The following is an 18,480-nucleotide window of genomic DNA, read 5'->3' as shown; positions in this document are numbered from 1 at the left end:
AAAAATAAATAATTACATATATATTTTAACAATTGTTAGCATAAATGAAAAGGGCTGACAGACATTACACGTACAACTACTGGCATGTTATGTTAAAAGATTGTTTTAAACAAAGTAATGTATAAGGCTATGGAAAATTAAGAGAAAACATTTGAAATAAATAAGTTAATAATTTTATCATTTTGTTATACATATGAAAGTATCTATATTTGATTTGGATACACTTAAGACTCCTTCTCTATAATTTGTTACAAATTAGTTGCATATATAAAGTTTTTCATTATATGCGGGTACGGATATTTAACTAAGTTTACTTGTGCAAAGCACAATTAATTTTACTTTATATATTTAATAAAATATTTATATATATATATATGTCTACGAAAATATATATATGAAAAACAAACTATTTATTACCTTAAAATTGTTCTTTCTAAGTCTAATATGGTAAAGACATATATTGAATACGCCACATTCTCAAAAATTTTATTGTAATAGAAAGCTAATAAAAACATATTTTAATTAAAATAATTATGCGATATATACAAATATATAAATGTATGTAATAAGTATTGTGTGTAGATATTTATATTTTGACTAATACAATATTATATTAATTTATGAAATTGATATTTAAATGATATATGTGTATGTACCAAAGTGCTCAAAGTAGTAAACTTTCTGTTGATTTATTTAAATAATTTAAATTTTTTAAAAAAATAAATTAGCTTACATATTACACAATATGTATATTTATATGTATACACTTAATTTTTATTAAATTATTTACTTTGGGTAAGAAAAATATTTAATATTTTTATTGTTACTTTTATTTGTCGAAAGCGACGCGTCTTTTAACAAAAAAAAACTATTTAAAAGAGTAAAAAATGGTTCGTATAGAAATGAAAAGACAACCACAAAAATTTTAGTTAATTTATTAAAATTTGGCTGACCATACAACGCTTGTCAAATATTGCCAAGTACGCATCATCAGTGGTCTTAGGAAATGTTCGTATTTTTTTAATTAGTTTATAGTACGTATATATTTATATATACATTATTTATATAATTTTAATAGTTTTTATTCGGCCCCTTTTCAAAATTTATTTATAGTTCAATCTGTTATAAAATTTTTTTTAAAAACACCAATTAGTATATTACAAATTAATTGATTTTATAAGGACAATAGATATATTCCACATTCTCTCCAGAGAACTAGCAAGAAGAATTCATAAGAAATATACAATGAATAGCGAATATAATCAAAGTAGATGGATGTAGGAGATATTTTAAAAAAATATTTATAAGAGTTCCTATATTCTTATGCTAAGATGATAAGTATAGAAAAAAAGCGGTAATGAACTAGGTAAGGAACTTAAACTGATGTTTAATTGAATAAATATTTGTGAAGTTATAATACTAAAGGAAGTATACTTTTGATAAAAAAAGCTATCATATCCTACTTGTTTAAAAAAAAACATATTTTAAATACATATTTTTAACTTGAAATAATCAATCACTTTACGATTCTTTAAGTGTAAGTCCAGGAAAGTTATAAGTATTCTTACAAGTATAGATTTATAGGTTAGTTTTAGTAAATACAGACTTTCATCTTCTGTTCAACACATAAGTGCTGCTCTATTAATATGTTACAGATTCAAAATTTTGAAGTAAACCTGCAGTGTTGATAAAGAAAATTATTTTCCTCATTACGTTGTTGTTATAGCCTGCGAGGATCTATACATGAAAGGAATTACAAGACATATAAATGGGTTAGGATCTGGATAGGCATTGGTGATTTGAGACGGCAGGTGATTATTTAGAAAAGAGAATGGATTAAAGATTGGAGTGGCTAATCAGGCTACTTCTCTGCCTGTTATTACTTTGCAGATTGTCATAATGGAATGAATTTCTTAATCATGCCAGGATTAGCCAGTTATTAGTAATAAAAATTTGATATTCTACAATAGTTTGTGTATGGTATTTTATCAAATATAGAAAATTGAAACGTTGTTGTAACCTCAAGGAAAAAGAAAAAACCTATTCGATATGTAGATGTGTATGGAAAAGAAATATTTAACAACCATGAGTGCTAGAACCGCTTCGCAAAATTTCATTCCAGTGAATTTAATATTAAAGAATCATCATATTCTAAAAGGTATTGATTAATCGAATAACACTATGAGATTGTTAAGAGGTTAAGTTAACCGAATTCGATCATTCATGGTTACATGAAGTGTCTTTGTTTAAAATTAAACTTAGAATCGAAAAATTTGCTTTGCCACATTGACATATATGATTTCATTCTTAAATCCAAACAAAGTTTATTTTAACATATGTTATTTTTGAGGCCAATCATCACCGGGAAGTATATATAAGTTGGCTACCATTATATTTAATGCAAGAGATAATGGAGTTAAATGTTAACCGTCTTAAAACTTTGTACTTTGATAAATCTCTAAAAATGAAGTATATATATATTACCACATCCACTATATCATTCAATTCTGGAATCAAATCCGAATCGAAATACATTGGTCTGGTTTCTAATGAGCATGTCTAAGATAAGCAAAATCAGCTTTTACCAAAATGGATCATGAGATCATGGATCATGAATTTTATGAGAGTTTTATAATACTTTCAGGAAGGTGAAAAAAGGTATTGAGACAAACTAAAGATTATATAATTCAATATAGTGCTTATATTACAAAAAAAATTGTATTTAATTTTTATATATTTAAAAAAACACATTATTTCATTTCTGCTTCCTGATGAATATATATATATATAACAGCTTTAAACTCAGAAGAATGACTATTATGAGTTTGGAGAAGCTTTGCACTTAAAAGGCGAGGACTTAACTTATATATCGGCTATAAGACCTTTGTAATGAGCTTCGTAGCTTTTTAATAAATAACATTATAATAATTATAACATTATATATAATATATGTATTAATATATTATATAATGCATAAAATATAATTGTATCTCCAAAAATAATATTCTTCAAACAAATCAAAAGAGTATACAAGTATAATTAAATGTATTAATATATAATGTAATACATATTATATAATAGTATCTCAGAATATAATATTCATCAAAGAAGTTGGAAGAATGTATGAGTCTATTTATATTAAAAAAGTTGGAAAAGTTTTTTTGTCTTATTGTTGACAATATTTTATAATACTATAGATCAGGGTTGTCCAAAATACTGCCTGTTTTTAATCTACTACAATTACGAAAATTTTCTTTTTGTGTACTAGTAAAACAACATTATTTTATTTTTATGATATACCAAATAATTGAATTTAAATTGATAAGTTAATAAAACTAAATTTAACATTATAACCATGTTTTTATTTTTGTCGAAAACAACTATGAACATATGTATTTGTTTCTGCGGCACTCCAACCTGTATAGTGATTTGTATTGGCCCGCGATCGCATCTGGTCTGGACTGTCCTGCTATAGATTATCACGTTCTCGTCGGGAGATTTTGAAATATTCTAATGATGTATATTTATTTTGATATAGTTGCTCTACCCTCCACAGTAACGTCGTAAATCCATTACAGGCGCGTCTAAAGCTCAGTAATATAGTTTTTCTGATCTCTTCTACTTAGATAAGAATAAGTTAAAACTAGTGACAACAGTAATAATAAACAAGGTAAGTTTATTTTTGACTTATGAGGGGCAGTCTGATCTTTATAGACGTAAGTGCCTAGTTGAAAACTATGTGAATTTTGCCATTTTTGGTATATCTTAATGCTTCTATGTTTACCCCTAATATTATAGGTATAATTGACTGAACTCTTTGGAGGATTTCAATGTTACACGTATTTAAATTGCTTGTGCATATTGAAGACTGTATATCTAAATTATAATTTTATCTAAAAGAACTTAAAAGGGGATTATTTATTGAACAAGCAGTGTAACTTAAGAACTTAAAGTTTGTTTTGTACTTTCTTTGTTTCTAAAAGTTTTGACCATGTTAACCTTCTATATAAGTGAATTGTTAAGTAGATGAAATTATATACATTGAAACATTATTACAATGTATGTAATTACAGGTAAAGTATAACTCCTAATCTATATGTTTATTGATCTTGAATTTTTATATATGCACCTACTTTCATATGTAAAAAAGTTTGGATTATTAACAAAAATCATAGAACATTTTACTACATTTAATCTTGAATTCCCTTGCTATTGGGAGACTCTGAAAACATTCCCTCAGAAATAACGATTTCTATGACTAGTATTTGATCAAATGCGATCAGTGTAAGAATTCAATGTATGGGATTTTATCTATATGCTCAGTGTTCTGATATAAATATTACAGGAATACATTATATACGTATTATAAAAGTAATAATTATTTTCTTATTACTTGCAGTTCGTTGTCCTCAAATGGGAATAAAATTGTATATAAAAAAATTACTTTCTTCGATAATAGCCATGATAATCGGAAACAAAATAATTCAGTAAGCATCTGCTTACATATTTGTAATGTTGTTCCTTTCGTACTTGCAGACATGAACCAAGGTGATTTCAACCAAGTCAAGCAGACATCTGCACACCAGCACCGGCGTTTCCATTGTACTATACCGTCACACCGAATTATTATTTTCTCTCCGAAGGAGAATTCATATAAGAATAGAAATACGAGTTCTATATATGCAAATTAAGAGCAAAGTAATTGATAAATTGTTCGAGTGTATATTAGCATTTAGCTGTAGCATTGTATAGTTGTATAGTTATAAATAAAAGATAAAAGGATAATAAGATACTCGAAAATGTAAAGCTTTACACTAAAGTCTTGAAGTTATTTTAGTAGATCGATACCAACTAACTTCTTATTTACTAAATAAAAACACTTTTAATCAACTTTAATCATAAAATATTTCAGTGGGTTACGTACCGGACCGCAGTACAGAATATTGATGTCCCTCATACTGGTTTTGCAGTGTAATGAAGGCAACAGCTGCTTTAGTTGCGAGTAAAATGTTCAACTTTGCACGGTACGCTGCGTTCAAAAGTTTTGTTGTATTTTATTTTCTAACCCCAGAACATTTTTATTATTTTTCCTTCTTTACTTATTACGATTTCGTCACATTTTTTTTCATTGGAAAAAAAAAATTGTATAAAGAATAAAATATAAAAAATAAGGAAAAAAATGTTTTGAAAAGTAATTGCAATACTCCCTAACGTTCCTTTTCGGTTTTTAGAAATTACTCTTAGAGGCAGTCCATATAACTTGTTTTTGTCTTCAATCCGTTTCCTGTGTTCAGTTCACATAATATTGCACACCGATGTGTTGGTATTTCTCAATTATGGATTTCATTTACATTACAACAACGAAAAAGAATGACGGAGAATCCTATTTACTCTTCCGCAACAATGCGCAGCAAACACATAAGCCGTACCCTTCCCCATTGATTTCTTAGTTAATTAATTGCCTTTTCTAAAAAGAAGCTCAGCCCTATGCGCAACAGATTTTAAGTACAAATACCATATACATATGTATGTACATATATAAAAATATTTCATATATAAAAAATTTAATTTTCATTTCTATGGATAACTCTAACCTAATAACTCTGATTAAAGTTGTTAATAATATGTTATATTTCTATTACAGAAATATTGATAAGTGGCTACACCGACGAACTAGTAGCGACTAAAAAGTTGTGAAAGGTGGTAAAAAATTGAGGTGATACAATCCAACAAGTGAAAAACTGTTTAAAAAAAAATAATCTATAAAAAGCAGACCGCAAACTAGAAGCGGTGCTGCCCAGTTACTGTAAATAAATCGTAAGTTTCGATATCTGAACCAAATAGTCTCTTCCAATATTCAAATCAAATTTTTTTATTTTTCTGTAGTCCTCTTCTTCTTGTAGAGCATATGGCATAGGCCTCAAATTAAATACCACTTCTCACTTAAATTCTTCCCAATTCTTCCCAATATAGTTGCTGACAATTCTGCTATTATATATAAGCATATAAGCTACGTCTAAATTCATCTGACAATACTAACTGTCCAGGCGCAAGACTTAAAAAGCGGCCTACGTATTTTGTGTTGTAGGTATATTAATCAGTAGAAAATCATATTTGGTGTACTCGTGGATATTATTACATCTACAATTGATGTAATAATATGTTATTTATAGTTAATATGTTATTTTATAATATGTATATATAATATTATATATTATATATTATCATAAAATTTTAGTTCTACTAAAAACTTCGAAATAAAAAAGAAAATTTATTACGTATAGTACATATACTATATTTAATGAAAACTACAGCGATTCAGAAAAATGTTTAGTCTCATTAATGAATTGTTTCGTATGTTTATAAACATGGATACTAGAGAATATCACTCAGGAGAAAATGTGAATTTTTTAGATTTAAGAATAAAACGTTTGAATTCATCTGAAATAATAAGTTAAATACCTATTAAGTATAATTTAATATATAGTTGATTTCACAGTATTGTTTTTAGGTCAGAGTCTCTCAACCACTGGTCTGTGGACCATTGCCAGTTCAAGCCATAACACCCTCAATATATAAAATATTTTATTTTTTTCTTTCACGACATTATTATATGAGAATATATTGGTGTCGATCATTATAAAACACATTTTAAATTTTTCTGATAAATTTTGTGCTGAAAACTACTGTAAGATGTTTTCTATCTAAAAAATACAGTCGTATATTATATATACGCTATATACGTACGCATTGTCGAAAGTTTCTAATTTGATATTGAATATATATTGTTTAACATAAAAAACACCTTGCACCGATGCAATCGTATAAAACTAACTAATTTGAGTTTAACTATTAATAGAGTGCTTACGGATATAGAGTTTTAGGATATTACAAATTTCTGTTCTATTGGAATCAAATTTCTTTTTACTACCCTCGCCATCATTTTTACACTAAGGGGTTGAATTTTGAGAATACGAATATCAAAAATTCTTTTTTTTACATATATTTTTAGAAACAAGTTATATATTTATAAGTTATTTTACTGAAAGAACTCACAATTTTCTCACGTTGACTTAATTAATACGGTAAATAATATTAATTTAGTAATTGGACTACGGAAATCTGACATTAATAGTAGTGCGTGAGCCTACTGTTATTATTATATTTTTATATCTGAATTATGTTAATATTATTATATTACTTTTGGTAGTATTATATAATATTTTGGTAATACTAGTTTTGGTATTATAGTGATATTATATCAATGTTTTTCAAAACAATTTCTACAGATTCTTAAGTATTTAAGTCAATACATGAAATTCAAATCCTCGGTATAATTTGTTATTATTTTTCATTAACTTTTTATTATTTTATACTATATAACTATTATTTGAGCAGTGATTAATTTGAATAAAAGAACAAGATAATATATTTTTAACCCATATATTTTTTTTCTTAAATTCACATATGTATTTATAAAAATTATATAGGAAAAAAGATACAAAATTCCAATTTGTAAAGAACATTTTTGTGTATAAAATGATTTTTAATATTTATATTGTATAAATAAAATAAATAATATAAAAACTATAACTATATAGTATATAATTATGTTAAGCCTCCTAACCACAAGCATGTAACAAATAAGCCTACATAGATCACCCTCTTGATTAGTTAGCAAGAGCTTATTTGCATCCTTAGTTACATATTACGTGCTTTTAGTACCTGCTTTTGTGGACTTGGTACATTCTCTTTACCTGCAAATAGTACCGTTTTCTTTGGTGTGGTTCGAGGCGTATGTGGTGTCTTTGGTGTACGTGGTGTCGTATTGTTCACTTTACCAGCCGATGAACGTACCGGTGTGGTACAATTACGTGTTTTATTATTTGGCGTCGTTGGTTTAAGTAATTCAGAAATTTCCGTTGAACTCTCATGGCGCACACACTTTTCCGATGTGTTTAAAAGCCATGAAGTAATTTTTTCACATTCCGCACGCAATTCAGAATCAATAAGTAAATCTTCAATTTTCTCCAAATCAGTGATATTCTCCTTTTTATTGGCTGTATCGTCAATTTTTGATTTTAACGATATATTCTCCAATTTGAGTTTTTCACATTCGTCACGTACCTTGATTAGTATTTTCTCTTTGCTATCAAGTTCCAATTTGGCAAATTGTAATACAGTTGCAAATTCATCTAAAGCCTTCTTCATATCTTGCATATAGATTTCTCGCATTTCGTCCTTATTTTTCAATTCATTGTACAAGTCCAGGTAATTTGCAGCATCCGCATCGATGCGCTCCTGGAATGAAGAAGCAATCTTATTGAATTTAGCCAAAGTTTCCTCTTCTGAGGTAAGAATTTGATTGAAAATGCTTTCTTTAATTGATACCTCTTTTTGCAGCGTCTGTGATGAGTCACGTAATCCCTCTAATGCCTCTTCTGATTTACTAAACTTGTGCCTCATTGACTCCAGCTCTGTCTGTAGTGAAAGATAACTTTGTTCTAGTGCACCCTTAGCCAACTGTACAGACTCCAACTCCGCTTTAAATTGTTCAACATCAGAATCGGACTTCTTCAATCGCTCCATAAGTATATTAACTGTTGATCTAGTATTACTTAAAGTTAACTGATAGTTATACTTTTCAGTAAGGGTTTTTGCAATGTCTTGCTTTAGGTCAGCTATTTGTTTTTGCAATGTTTCATTTAATTGTATGTAGTAATCAATACCGTTGCGCAACTGCTCCTCATATTTTTGTATCTTTTCATCACGTTCTCTCAACATGTCATTGGTAGTTTCAAGTAGCATAATCACATCCTGTTTTTCCAGCTCGATACGTATAATTTCATTTTCTGCTAATTTTTGACGTTTCTGGAGTTCGGATCGCCAATAAGCTTTTTCTGTTTCAATGGCGTTTTCTAGATCAGATTCTAATTTTTGAACCTTCTGTTCTGCTTGCACTTCAGCCAAACGCACTTTTTCTTCAGCTGTTTCCATAAAGCGTTCCTTCTCCACATACTTAGCGTTCTCGCGACATAGTTGTCGAATAGTGTCACAATGAGCATCTATTTCGCAATTCTTATCAAGTAGTTCATCCTGTAGTGAACGTATAAATTCACACTTGCTGGCTAAATCATTTTTCAAAGTATTACGTTCATTTTTAAGGCAATCCATTTGATTTTGAACAGCCCTAGTTTCTTGCGCATACGCGAGTGCATCTTGCTCTATTCTGGATTTGAGCTCGGTGACGTCTTTTATTAGCGCATCGTTCGTATTCTTTAAATTCTGTATTAGTTCAAAATTTTGCTTAGATTTCTCAATATCAGAAGCAATCTTCTCATGAGCGCTTTTAATTTCTTTATTGAGCTCCTCAATTTTTTCCATTTTGGTGGCATTTTCAGCGCTTCTTTGTCGCGCATCTTGTTCTAATCTATTATTTTCATCTTTCAGTTTAGCTGAAACAGCATTAAGAGCTTCAATTTCTGCAGCATGTCTTTCGTTAAGCTGTTTCAGTTCAACCTCCAACTTGGAACATTGTGTATATGCTTCAGCATTTTCAGCGCTAAGTTTATCGTTTAGTTCTTTGTGCTCAGAATTTTCAGCGGTCAGTGCCAATACCAGTTGCTCAGTTTTCAGTTTGGCATTTGAATTCTCTTCACGCAATTTAAGCTCGGTTTCTTTGAGCTGCTCTACATGACGTTTTAACACATCTATCTGACTCATGTAGCTTTCAATTATTTCATTCTTTTTGCGTATTTCATGTTGCAATGCTTCTTTACCTTTAAGACGACTAGCAGATTTCGACAATTCTTTGATTGGGGTTGTGGTAGCAGAATGCAAATGTGTGGAACTGGAGGCAGAAGCAATACTGCCACTGCCACTACCATTATTATTATTATTATTACTTGCTGCAGTAGCATCGGAATTGTGCCGAAAACGTAAACGATGCGGCAAGGATGGTGTTCGAAACAAACGTAATCCCTTTGACTTTTTGTCTTCTTTAACAGCGCCATCTTTTGGCACGGCAAACTCTTTCGATTCTTTACTGCTGGAGGCGAAACGTACTGCATCTTTAAAAAATTTTTCGATTTGTTCCTTGCGTTCTGGATGAGCGGATGAAGTTGACGATGTTGAATTTATAGTCGGTGTTGGTGTACCAACGGCATTCATTAAGTCGGCTGTACTGGACTGCACGAGCTTAGCGGCTGCAGGCGAACCACATACTATATCAACATCGTTAAAACGTTTTAGTTTAGCTTTCGAGAAGGACATGTTTTGTTTTTTACTAATACAACGTTTTAATAATTATTATTTACAATAATTTTTACAATATGGAATTAAAGTAATTTTTAATTAAATTTTGTATTATTTTTATAAAATTAAAGCAAATATTCGTTTTTATTAACAACTCTTTTCACACTTTTTTCTGTCTATAAAATTTATTAACTTTTATATAATAAATGAATACTGTTAATTAATGTTACTTTTCAACAAAACGTATAAAAACGAAAATATTTATTTAACAATTTTTTAAATTTAATATTAAAAACAAATTTAAAACACAACAAAAAAGAGCAAACTACACTAACTACGTTTAATTATACCGAAAGGATACTTTCTTCTGTTTATAGAGAAGTTCCTGCGCGTTCCGTTGATCGAATCTAACTGATTTGTCTTGAGGAATTTAAAAATAAAGGAAGACAGCAGCGAGTATTGAGAACAGCAGGCACCCTTTGAATTCTGTAGTTCCTTGGTAAAGTCAAACGAAGTTGTCTTCGTCTTCGACTTCGACTTCGTATTTGTGTTCGTGTTTGTAGTTTGTTTCAACTGCAACGCAATAGTTCCGTTGGTGGTTATATTTTTTTGGTAGTTGTTTGTTCACTTATAGATATGGTACGGAGAAATAGGTATGGTGTGTTTGTTCACTTATAGGTATGGTATGGAGAAATACCCTCATAAACGCGAAACAAATTAAAACGGAATATCAAGAAAAACAATTTTTTTCTTCCGTACTCTTCTCTTCTATGTTGTGAACTGATGTGTAGAACGTGCTAAAGAAACCCAACTGAAGGTTTCTTGTTTTTCGAATACAATTTTTTTTTTAAAGGAAAATAAATTTCAAAAATGCGCGCAAATTATGGAACGTGTACGTCGACGCACTAACACTCACTTACTGAGCCTACACGACATTGGGGTGCGCTATACATATGGAAGATTGTGCGGTAACCGATGCGTCATTACGTTACAGAAATATATACAAACAGTTAACAGCCGAATTACATACTCGCGGTGTTTATCAGAAGACTAATACATATTTCATAACGTTACGTGTCATTCCATTCCATCCATTGTCATTCCAAGAGGTGCACTTTCTCATACGCTTTCCACGGATTTGGCTATGTGGCATATGCAATACTAATTAACGATTAGAATTTTCTCATTTACATATATGTATGTAGTAAAATTCCTTCATATTCACGGGTATGTTGAGATGGCTGTAAATGATTTTTGAGGTGTCATTACACGATGTTTTCGCTGTTAACCTATACATTTTTATAGAAGAGTTTTAACTTGTCTATTGGAGTGTGTAAAATTATCACAACTTCTTGAGCTATTCCCAATTTATGTATATATAGAGTAAGATAGTGAAAAGCTCACTGAAGTATTAAATATTTTAGACGGATTTGAATAGCAAAGAAGAGACAAGGTCAAAAATTTTATTTATGGTTAAAGTATAGAACTATGGATTCTATGGCACCAGAACACCAGCCCGTTCAAAGAAATTAAATTGTGGATGATCCAGTTATACAATGATTAAAAGCAACTTGTGTAAAACAATGAAAAATGACTGTTTAACCACAGTGGGCTGCAAAAAATGTATCATAATATAGTCAAGCTACAAACTTTTGGAAACAGAAAACTCCAAATTTCTATCTGACATGGCCACCTATTGGACATCCCATTCAACCAAAATTATAGAAGTAAGGGTGTGCAAGAAAAAACATAGCAAATTGAATACTGTCTTCAAAAATATTTATGTGTGGTCAGATTAAGACTAAGCACACCTACAAACAAATTTAGAGAACACAAATATATGTAGGTCATTAAAAAATTTATATATCACTAAAAATAATGTTTTATAACAACCACACCAGTTGGCTGCAAGCTGAATTCTAAATCTTATCTCTGAGTGACTGCTAACAATAAGGTACCTAGTTGGTACTTGAACCAACATATTAGATAAGAACCAGTTATAATAATAGATAATAAAACCAGTTTTAATTTATAGAATTGATTGAAAAGTTCACATATTTACTTTACAAAGGCAGTTGTAATATTTGTTTATAGATATTAAATCTATAGGTATATGAACTAAATAGTTGTTTGGTGTTATAGTCATTCTGAGTGTAGTATATATATTATTTGCCTGTTTATTAACTTAAATACACTTGGAAAAGCATAAGATATATATATGAGTAATTAAGATCGAAGCAGTGAGAACCACCTGGTTATTGTATTTACAATCTTCAAATTCTACTATAAACACTAAGGTGGGGATATTCATTTGGAAAACTTTTTTTATAACAGCATTTAAATTCTTTTACAATGGAAATAAATGTTATTAATGGACAGCCAAATATATCTTTCGTTCTGAAAACAATCAGTTAGTAAAATTTGTGTAGGAACGTTCTCATGCAAAATTTTGAAAGCGTTCTTCAGAATTGTTAAAATTTTTTTGAAATAATATAATTAATTTATTAATAAAAGAACATCAACAAAATTTATTTTTATTTAAATTAAAGCTATGTTTAATACTTAATTTTTTGCGAATATCTATACATATATCGGTTTTAGTAAAACGATTTTATTATTATTATTATTGTTCTAAGGGAATGTGGCACTGCGACCATTGGGTCTATTGTGCCCCCTTCTGGGTTTAGAGTGGGTCTCTACGTCCTGTTGCGTCAATAAAAAGTAGTATAGAACATACTTTACAGAATTTTATTGCCTTTTCCGTAAAAATATACATTCCCAGGAGCCTATTCCATATGTGCATTAGCGCAGGGCATTCTACCAGCACATACATATGTGGTCGACTCTTCATTCTCTTCAGTTTGCAAAAACAGTTGTAAAAGCAGATATAAATTTCATTAACAATGTAACAATAATAATAATGAAATAATTTACAAATATATTTATATTTATTTTATTGCACATTTATTTTAATCACAACTAAACAATTCAAACCAAGAAATAAAAAAGCTTCGTAAAACAATGATTCTTTCACTACTTGATAATAATAATTACACTAATTTTTATATAAGTAAAAAGTTAGATGAATAAATTTATATTAAAAAAAATGTATAAATATTTAAAGATTTTTTGTATTTAAATGGAATATTGCACCAGTAATTAAAGTATATATAGTATAGTAGCCATCGCGCTTCTCTAAGAACTCATTAGGTAGTCATCGACAATATGGGACACACTCTCCATAAAGTATCATTAAAATTGAGAGCTATAAAAATTATGAAAGAAATCTGAAGTTATATTAATGTATATAATAAATATGTGAACAATTATTAAAATAATAACATATGCTTATTTCACTATATTGTTATTCAGAAATATATTGTTTATACCATAAAATAACAAAACTATATAAAGATATAAGGATAACACTAATAATTAAAACCACAATATTAATAATACGATTAAAGTTTATATAGAAATAAATTAATGTTAAAATTCATTATAATATATCATACCAATATACATATGTTATATATAAATAAATTAATATTTTCTTTAAAATTCGTTACGAATATATCAGATACATTCATTGTACGTATTATATTATATATTATGTATTATATATACTAACAAAAATTCATTATTGTCAATATTAAGTGTAAACACAAATCATTCCTTTGATCGTTAAAGCATTCTTCTACATATATATATATATATATGTATGTAAATTATCTGTAAGGGATTTTTTTAAAACGATTGAGATATGAAATTATATGAGTGTATAGCTGGTTCGCTAAATATCTTCTATCATTTTTAAGTTTTTTGCATTAAACTTCGTATCTTTATTGTTTATATAATAAGTTACTTTGTATATTAATATAAGATGAAAAGGTATATTTTGGGGAGTACTGCTAGTGTTCCATAAAAAAGCGTTTAATTCTACAAATACGATATTATAAAAACTTGTTTCGATATGATTACTATTTTAAACTAATTAATTATTTTATTTTTAGAGTATTTATTTTGGAAGTGTAATAACAATGTATTAAAATTCATTATTAATTACGAAGAATGCAGTATATATTATTTCCATGCCGCCTTCTATATTCATCTTACATGCTATAGGTATGTATACAGGAATTACAAAAATTAAGGAAAAATACTGACAAACCGAATAAAATGGTATAAGAGTCAGGTAAGTTTTAATAAACATTTTTAATAAATAATTTTACTTTTTCTTCTAATATTATTTTACAAACAAAAAATTAACATTATAAGAAATAATGATACTATGTAGTATAAGAATCAGAAAAAGAAGTTAAAAAATTAGCCTTACTGGAAAGTTCGTTGATTCGCAAACATGTGGACAAAATTTTATTCCCAAAACCTATTGTTTTAAACTAACACTTGGTATTAACTCTTATTAGGTAAAGAGGAAATAAATTGGTAATCTTTAAAAAGAAAATACTATAACATAAGTTTTGGAGTCATAATTGGGAATGTAATCTGTAGAAGCTTATACACATATAGCCACATAAATATACCTATTATATATAAACAAATCAAGGCCTTGGTATTAATTCGTGAAGTACTGAACAGCCAACCGTGTAAGATGTTCGCGTCTAAGATGGAGAGATGGAATCAATCACAAAGTAAAAAATTTGGTATTATTTGCTGGAGAATATAATTAATAGATCGTAAAGAATGTAATCGAAATTACTGCAAATACTCTGACTGAATTAGTTACATATTCAGAAAAGTCTATATCAATGTCTTATGTTTCTTTTGAAATATTTCAGTGTATTTGTATTTTAATTTAAATATTTTCCGTTATCGGTAGTTTTTTTAAAAATCTTATTTATTTCAATATTTTTTTTGATTTTTGTTTTTTATATATTAGTAACTTATTGTCTCAAAAATATATCTTGTCAAGAAATTTTGTATTTTTTATACAACTTTTTACCAAAATAATGATATAAGAACTGCTTTCTTTAGGACTACTAAGAACTATTCATATCTACACTTCAGAGAAAGAAAAATCAAGTATATCAATTATGAAAAAATTGGTAATTAGATAAATTGAAAAACAGTATCTCGTACAATCCGAATTATCCATAACACATAATTGCAGCTATCCATTTATTCTATTTTTCTATTTTTTACAACATATTTTTGTCAATTGTTGAATTCAGCTTTATAGGAAGGAAAAGTTAAGTCATCAACTTTATAGCTCTATTCCTCATAGCTAACGTACACTTTATCGGAGATATTGATATTGGCAGTCAATTCAGTTAATCTTATAGATTTACTATCAATTAATTAATATCTTAATATATATATATATATATATGTACTTTACTCAGAAACCGAAATTAACTCTTCTATCAATGTTTTTCCTATTGTACACATTTCTCTAATTGTTATGTTTAAGTTTCATTCATTAAAAATTCTAAGCTAATACATGTTAGTACTAAAAATATATTAGAACTATATAGTTTTTATTATCTGCAAATTATATTTTCAAGGGGAATTTATTCCTTATTCTCCCGCTGAGTATGCCCCTATGTGAATATTTTCAAGCTTTGTTTCCCGTTTTTGATACTATTTTTGCAAAATTTTTTTTAACTTTTTTTTCATTTGTTTTTCACTTCTTTTTTAGTGCTATTTGATGGCACTTTAACTTTTACTTATACTACTATATACATGTTAGCTATGTTGAACACTGATTGCGTGCGTAAATAGAGTGAAGAAGCTTACTCCGAAAATCTTAATTTACATCTTTTCCAATTGTTTTTCACGTTTTTTTTGTCTTATTAGCTGATACTTTAAGTTTTACTTAACTACATGTGAGTTATGTTGAACACTGACTGCGTGCGTAAATGGGGTAAAGAAGCTTACTCCAAAAATCTTAATTTAGTGGGGTGATTCATTTGTACTGACACATTCAATAAAGGACTTAGTTTAGTAAATTACGTTGAAAACCTCAATTTATGGCAATGCATTATTTCTGACATTTTTAATGAAGGACTTAGTTTGGTAAATTCTGTTAGGGATTTCTTCTTTGAAGTTCAATGAGACTACGTGTTGGCTATGTGACTGATTAAAAAATAAAATTATTCTTATTATATAGGAGGAATAACTCAATTTATTACTTAATCTGGTCAATTTAATTTATCAAAATATATTTTTTTAAATAAAAATTTTCTGAATTTTCAAAATATCTGAACAATTTTTGTGCTAAAATTGCGTAGGTAAAGAAGAAAGCTTATATTTTTCTATTAAATAGTTCTCTATATTTCGTTATGTTCATGTATTTCTAACGCCCAATGGCGGAGGTGATACGTGGGCTATATTAAACGTTAAGAGTAAAATAATTATTAATTGAAATTACGTACTAAAAAATTATAATTAATAACCTTCTTGCAACTATGAAAAGAAAGCAGTGTGTAAGAATAGAAAAAAAGTCGAATAGAAAAACTTTTTAACGATTCAACAGGACATGTTTTGTGTTGGGTTGGAGTGGATATTTTTATTGCGCATGTGACACATTTTATAATATGAGGGTTGTGATGAAAAAAAGTTGATTTACTGCATACATCCATTGATAATGTACACAGTAAAACGATCCGAATGGAAAATAACTGAGAATAATATGTTCTCGTTATCGAGTTATGAGGGCCTTAACTAGCCAGCATAAGCTCGCACAGAGCCGAGGGGTTGATCGTATAATTTTAGAGATATCTCTTATGTACCACAAATATTGTATAGACAATCTCTGTATATTTATTATTGCGATGTTTTCAACTGTTATTGTTGCAATCAGCAGAAGGAATATCATAACACAAAAAAAAACATCACAAAAAAAAACAGAAGAAATAAGTACACGTAATAGAATAAAGCCAGCCATAAGCAACTACAGGCTAGTATGGGAATATAACGTAATTCGACGACGACAGTTTTTCTTCCAAACTTCTCTGTTGAAGTATTTATTTAGCCACAGAAAGGTAGGAAGTGTACTTCTTGCATTCATTGAACCCGACTGGAATTGAATCACTTTAACTCGTGTTCTTCTCGGGGTGATATTTTCTTATTCACACAGCAAAAACACGCACACATGCTTGTTCGCAGCGTTACGTGTATAATTGCCGAGGATAGTTGAAAGTCGCGCAAAATCTTAAGAATTAAATTCAAAGCAAAACCAGAAATTGAAGAAAAGCAACAACAGAGAAAAAAATAATTGTCAGGACTACATTTACAGGAATAATCTTTCATTATTCTACGTACACACATGCATATAAACCCCTAGGACAGCTGAGATTTGGATCGGCACGTAAGTATGTAAGTGCGTCGTATGCATTTTCTTATATACTTGCGTGTCAATGTAAATTCATACATTTTAATGCATTTAAATAGTTAAACAGTTTTTGTACATGTAAACACCTTGACGTTTTTTCCGACATTTACCTTTTGTGCAGTTATTATAAATCTTAAGCAATGACAACAATAACAACAATAACAACAACAAAGCTCAATTTGGATTTACGGCGAAGATAATGTGCATAGAAAAGAAGGGCAAGCGCATTAAAATCTTATAAATATTTTCAATTACAGTACATAGGTGTGTACTTATGTACATACATAAATCTGCATATACAAGTACATATGTAAAGGGCAGATGTTTTGAAAATTTTTAGCAAGTATTTTAAACAGTTTGCATTATTAATATAGAAGTACTTTTAATCTCTGCGCACAATTGATTTTATCTAACGTATTATTAACTGTGTTAAACCAGATTTGCAAACAACGAAAAGAACTGGCTTGCCGATTGATTGTACCTGTTATCTCATTTCCAAAACATGGTACATTTAAAACAGTACCTAGCTGTGGCAGACATCCTGACGCGTCTAACTTTCTTTGAGAAAACTACAATGACTCATCTTTTCATATACATATTTCGACCTAAGCTATATGTTTTTAGATATAAGGTGCATTCCTAAGTTAATAGGCCTATTAAAACAGAATTCAATAGTTTTATAGTAGCAATCTATTGGCAATCACATGCGTCTATAAACGAGAGGATTCATTGGTGGACTGTCAACATTTTATATCATTTAAGCAAGTAGAAGTGGAATTATTACGCCTTAAGTGACAGACTCAATCATTTTTTTCCACTGTCAGAAAGAATGTCTACGTTCTTCCTAAAAAATCTTTTTCTTCCATCAGCAA

At 28.8% G+C, this 18,480-nt stretch overlaps 1 protein-coding gene across 1 annotated transcript; it reads right to left on the bottom strand.

Annotated features, from left to right (window-relative positions):
• Window positions 1-7,623: 7,623 nt before the first annotated feature.
• Window positions 7,624-10,286, bottom strand: LOC119662762 (intracellular protein transport protein USO1). The gene is made up of 2 exons (XM_038072509.1): window positions 8,392-10,286; window positions 7,624-8,301 (listed from the first exon to the last, which is right to left on the bottom strand). The coding sequence occupies exons 1-2, from the start codon at window positions 10,270-10,272 to the stop codon at window positions 7,702-7,704; spliced, it is 2,481 nt and encodes an 826-aa protein (XP_037928437.1). The 5' UTR covers window positions 10,273-10,286; the 3' UTR covers window positions 7,624-7,701.
• Between the last annotated feature and the right edge of the window lie 8,194 nt (window positions 10,287-18,480).

This window comes from Teleopsis dalmanni, chromosome X (assembly GCF_002237135.1).
Source record: "Teleopsis dalmanni isolate 2A chromosome X, ASM223713v2, whole genome shotgun sequence".
NCBI lineage: Eukaryota > Metazoa > Arthropoda > Insecta > Diptera > Diopsidae > Teleopsis > Teleopsis dalmanni.
The sequence above is the reverse complement of the archived record's forward strand: the minus strand, read 5'-3'. Positions and strand labels throughout refer to the sequence as shown.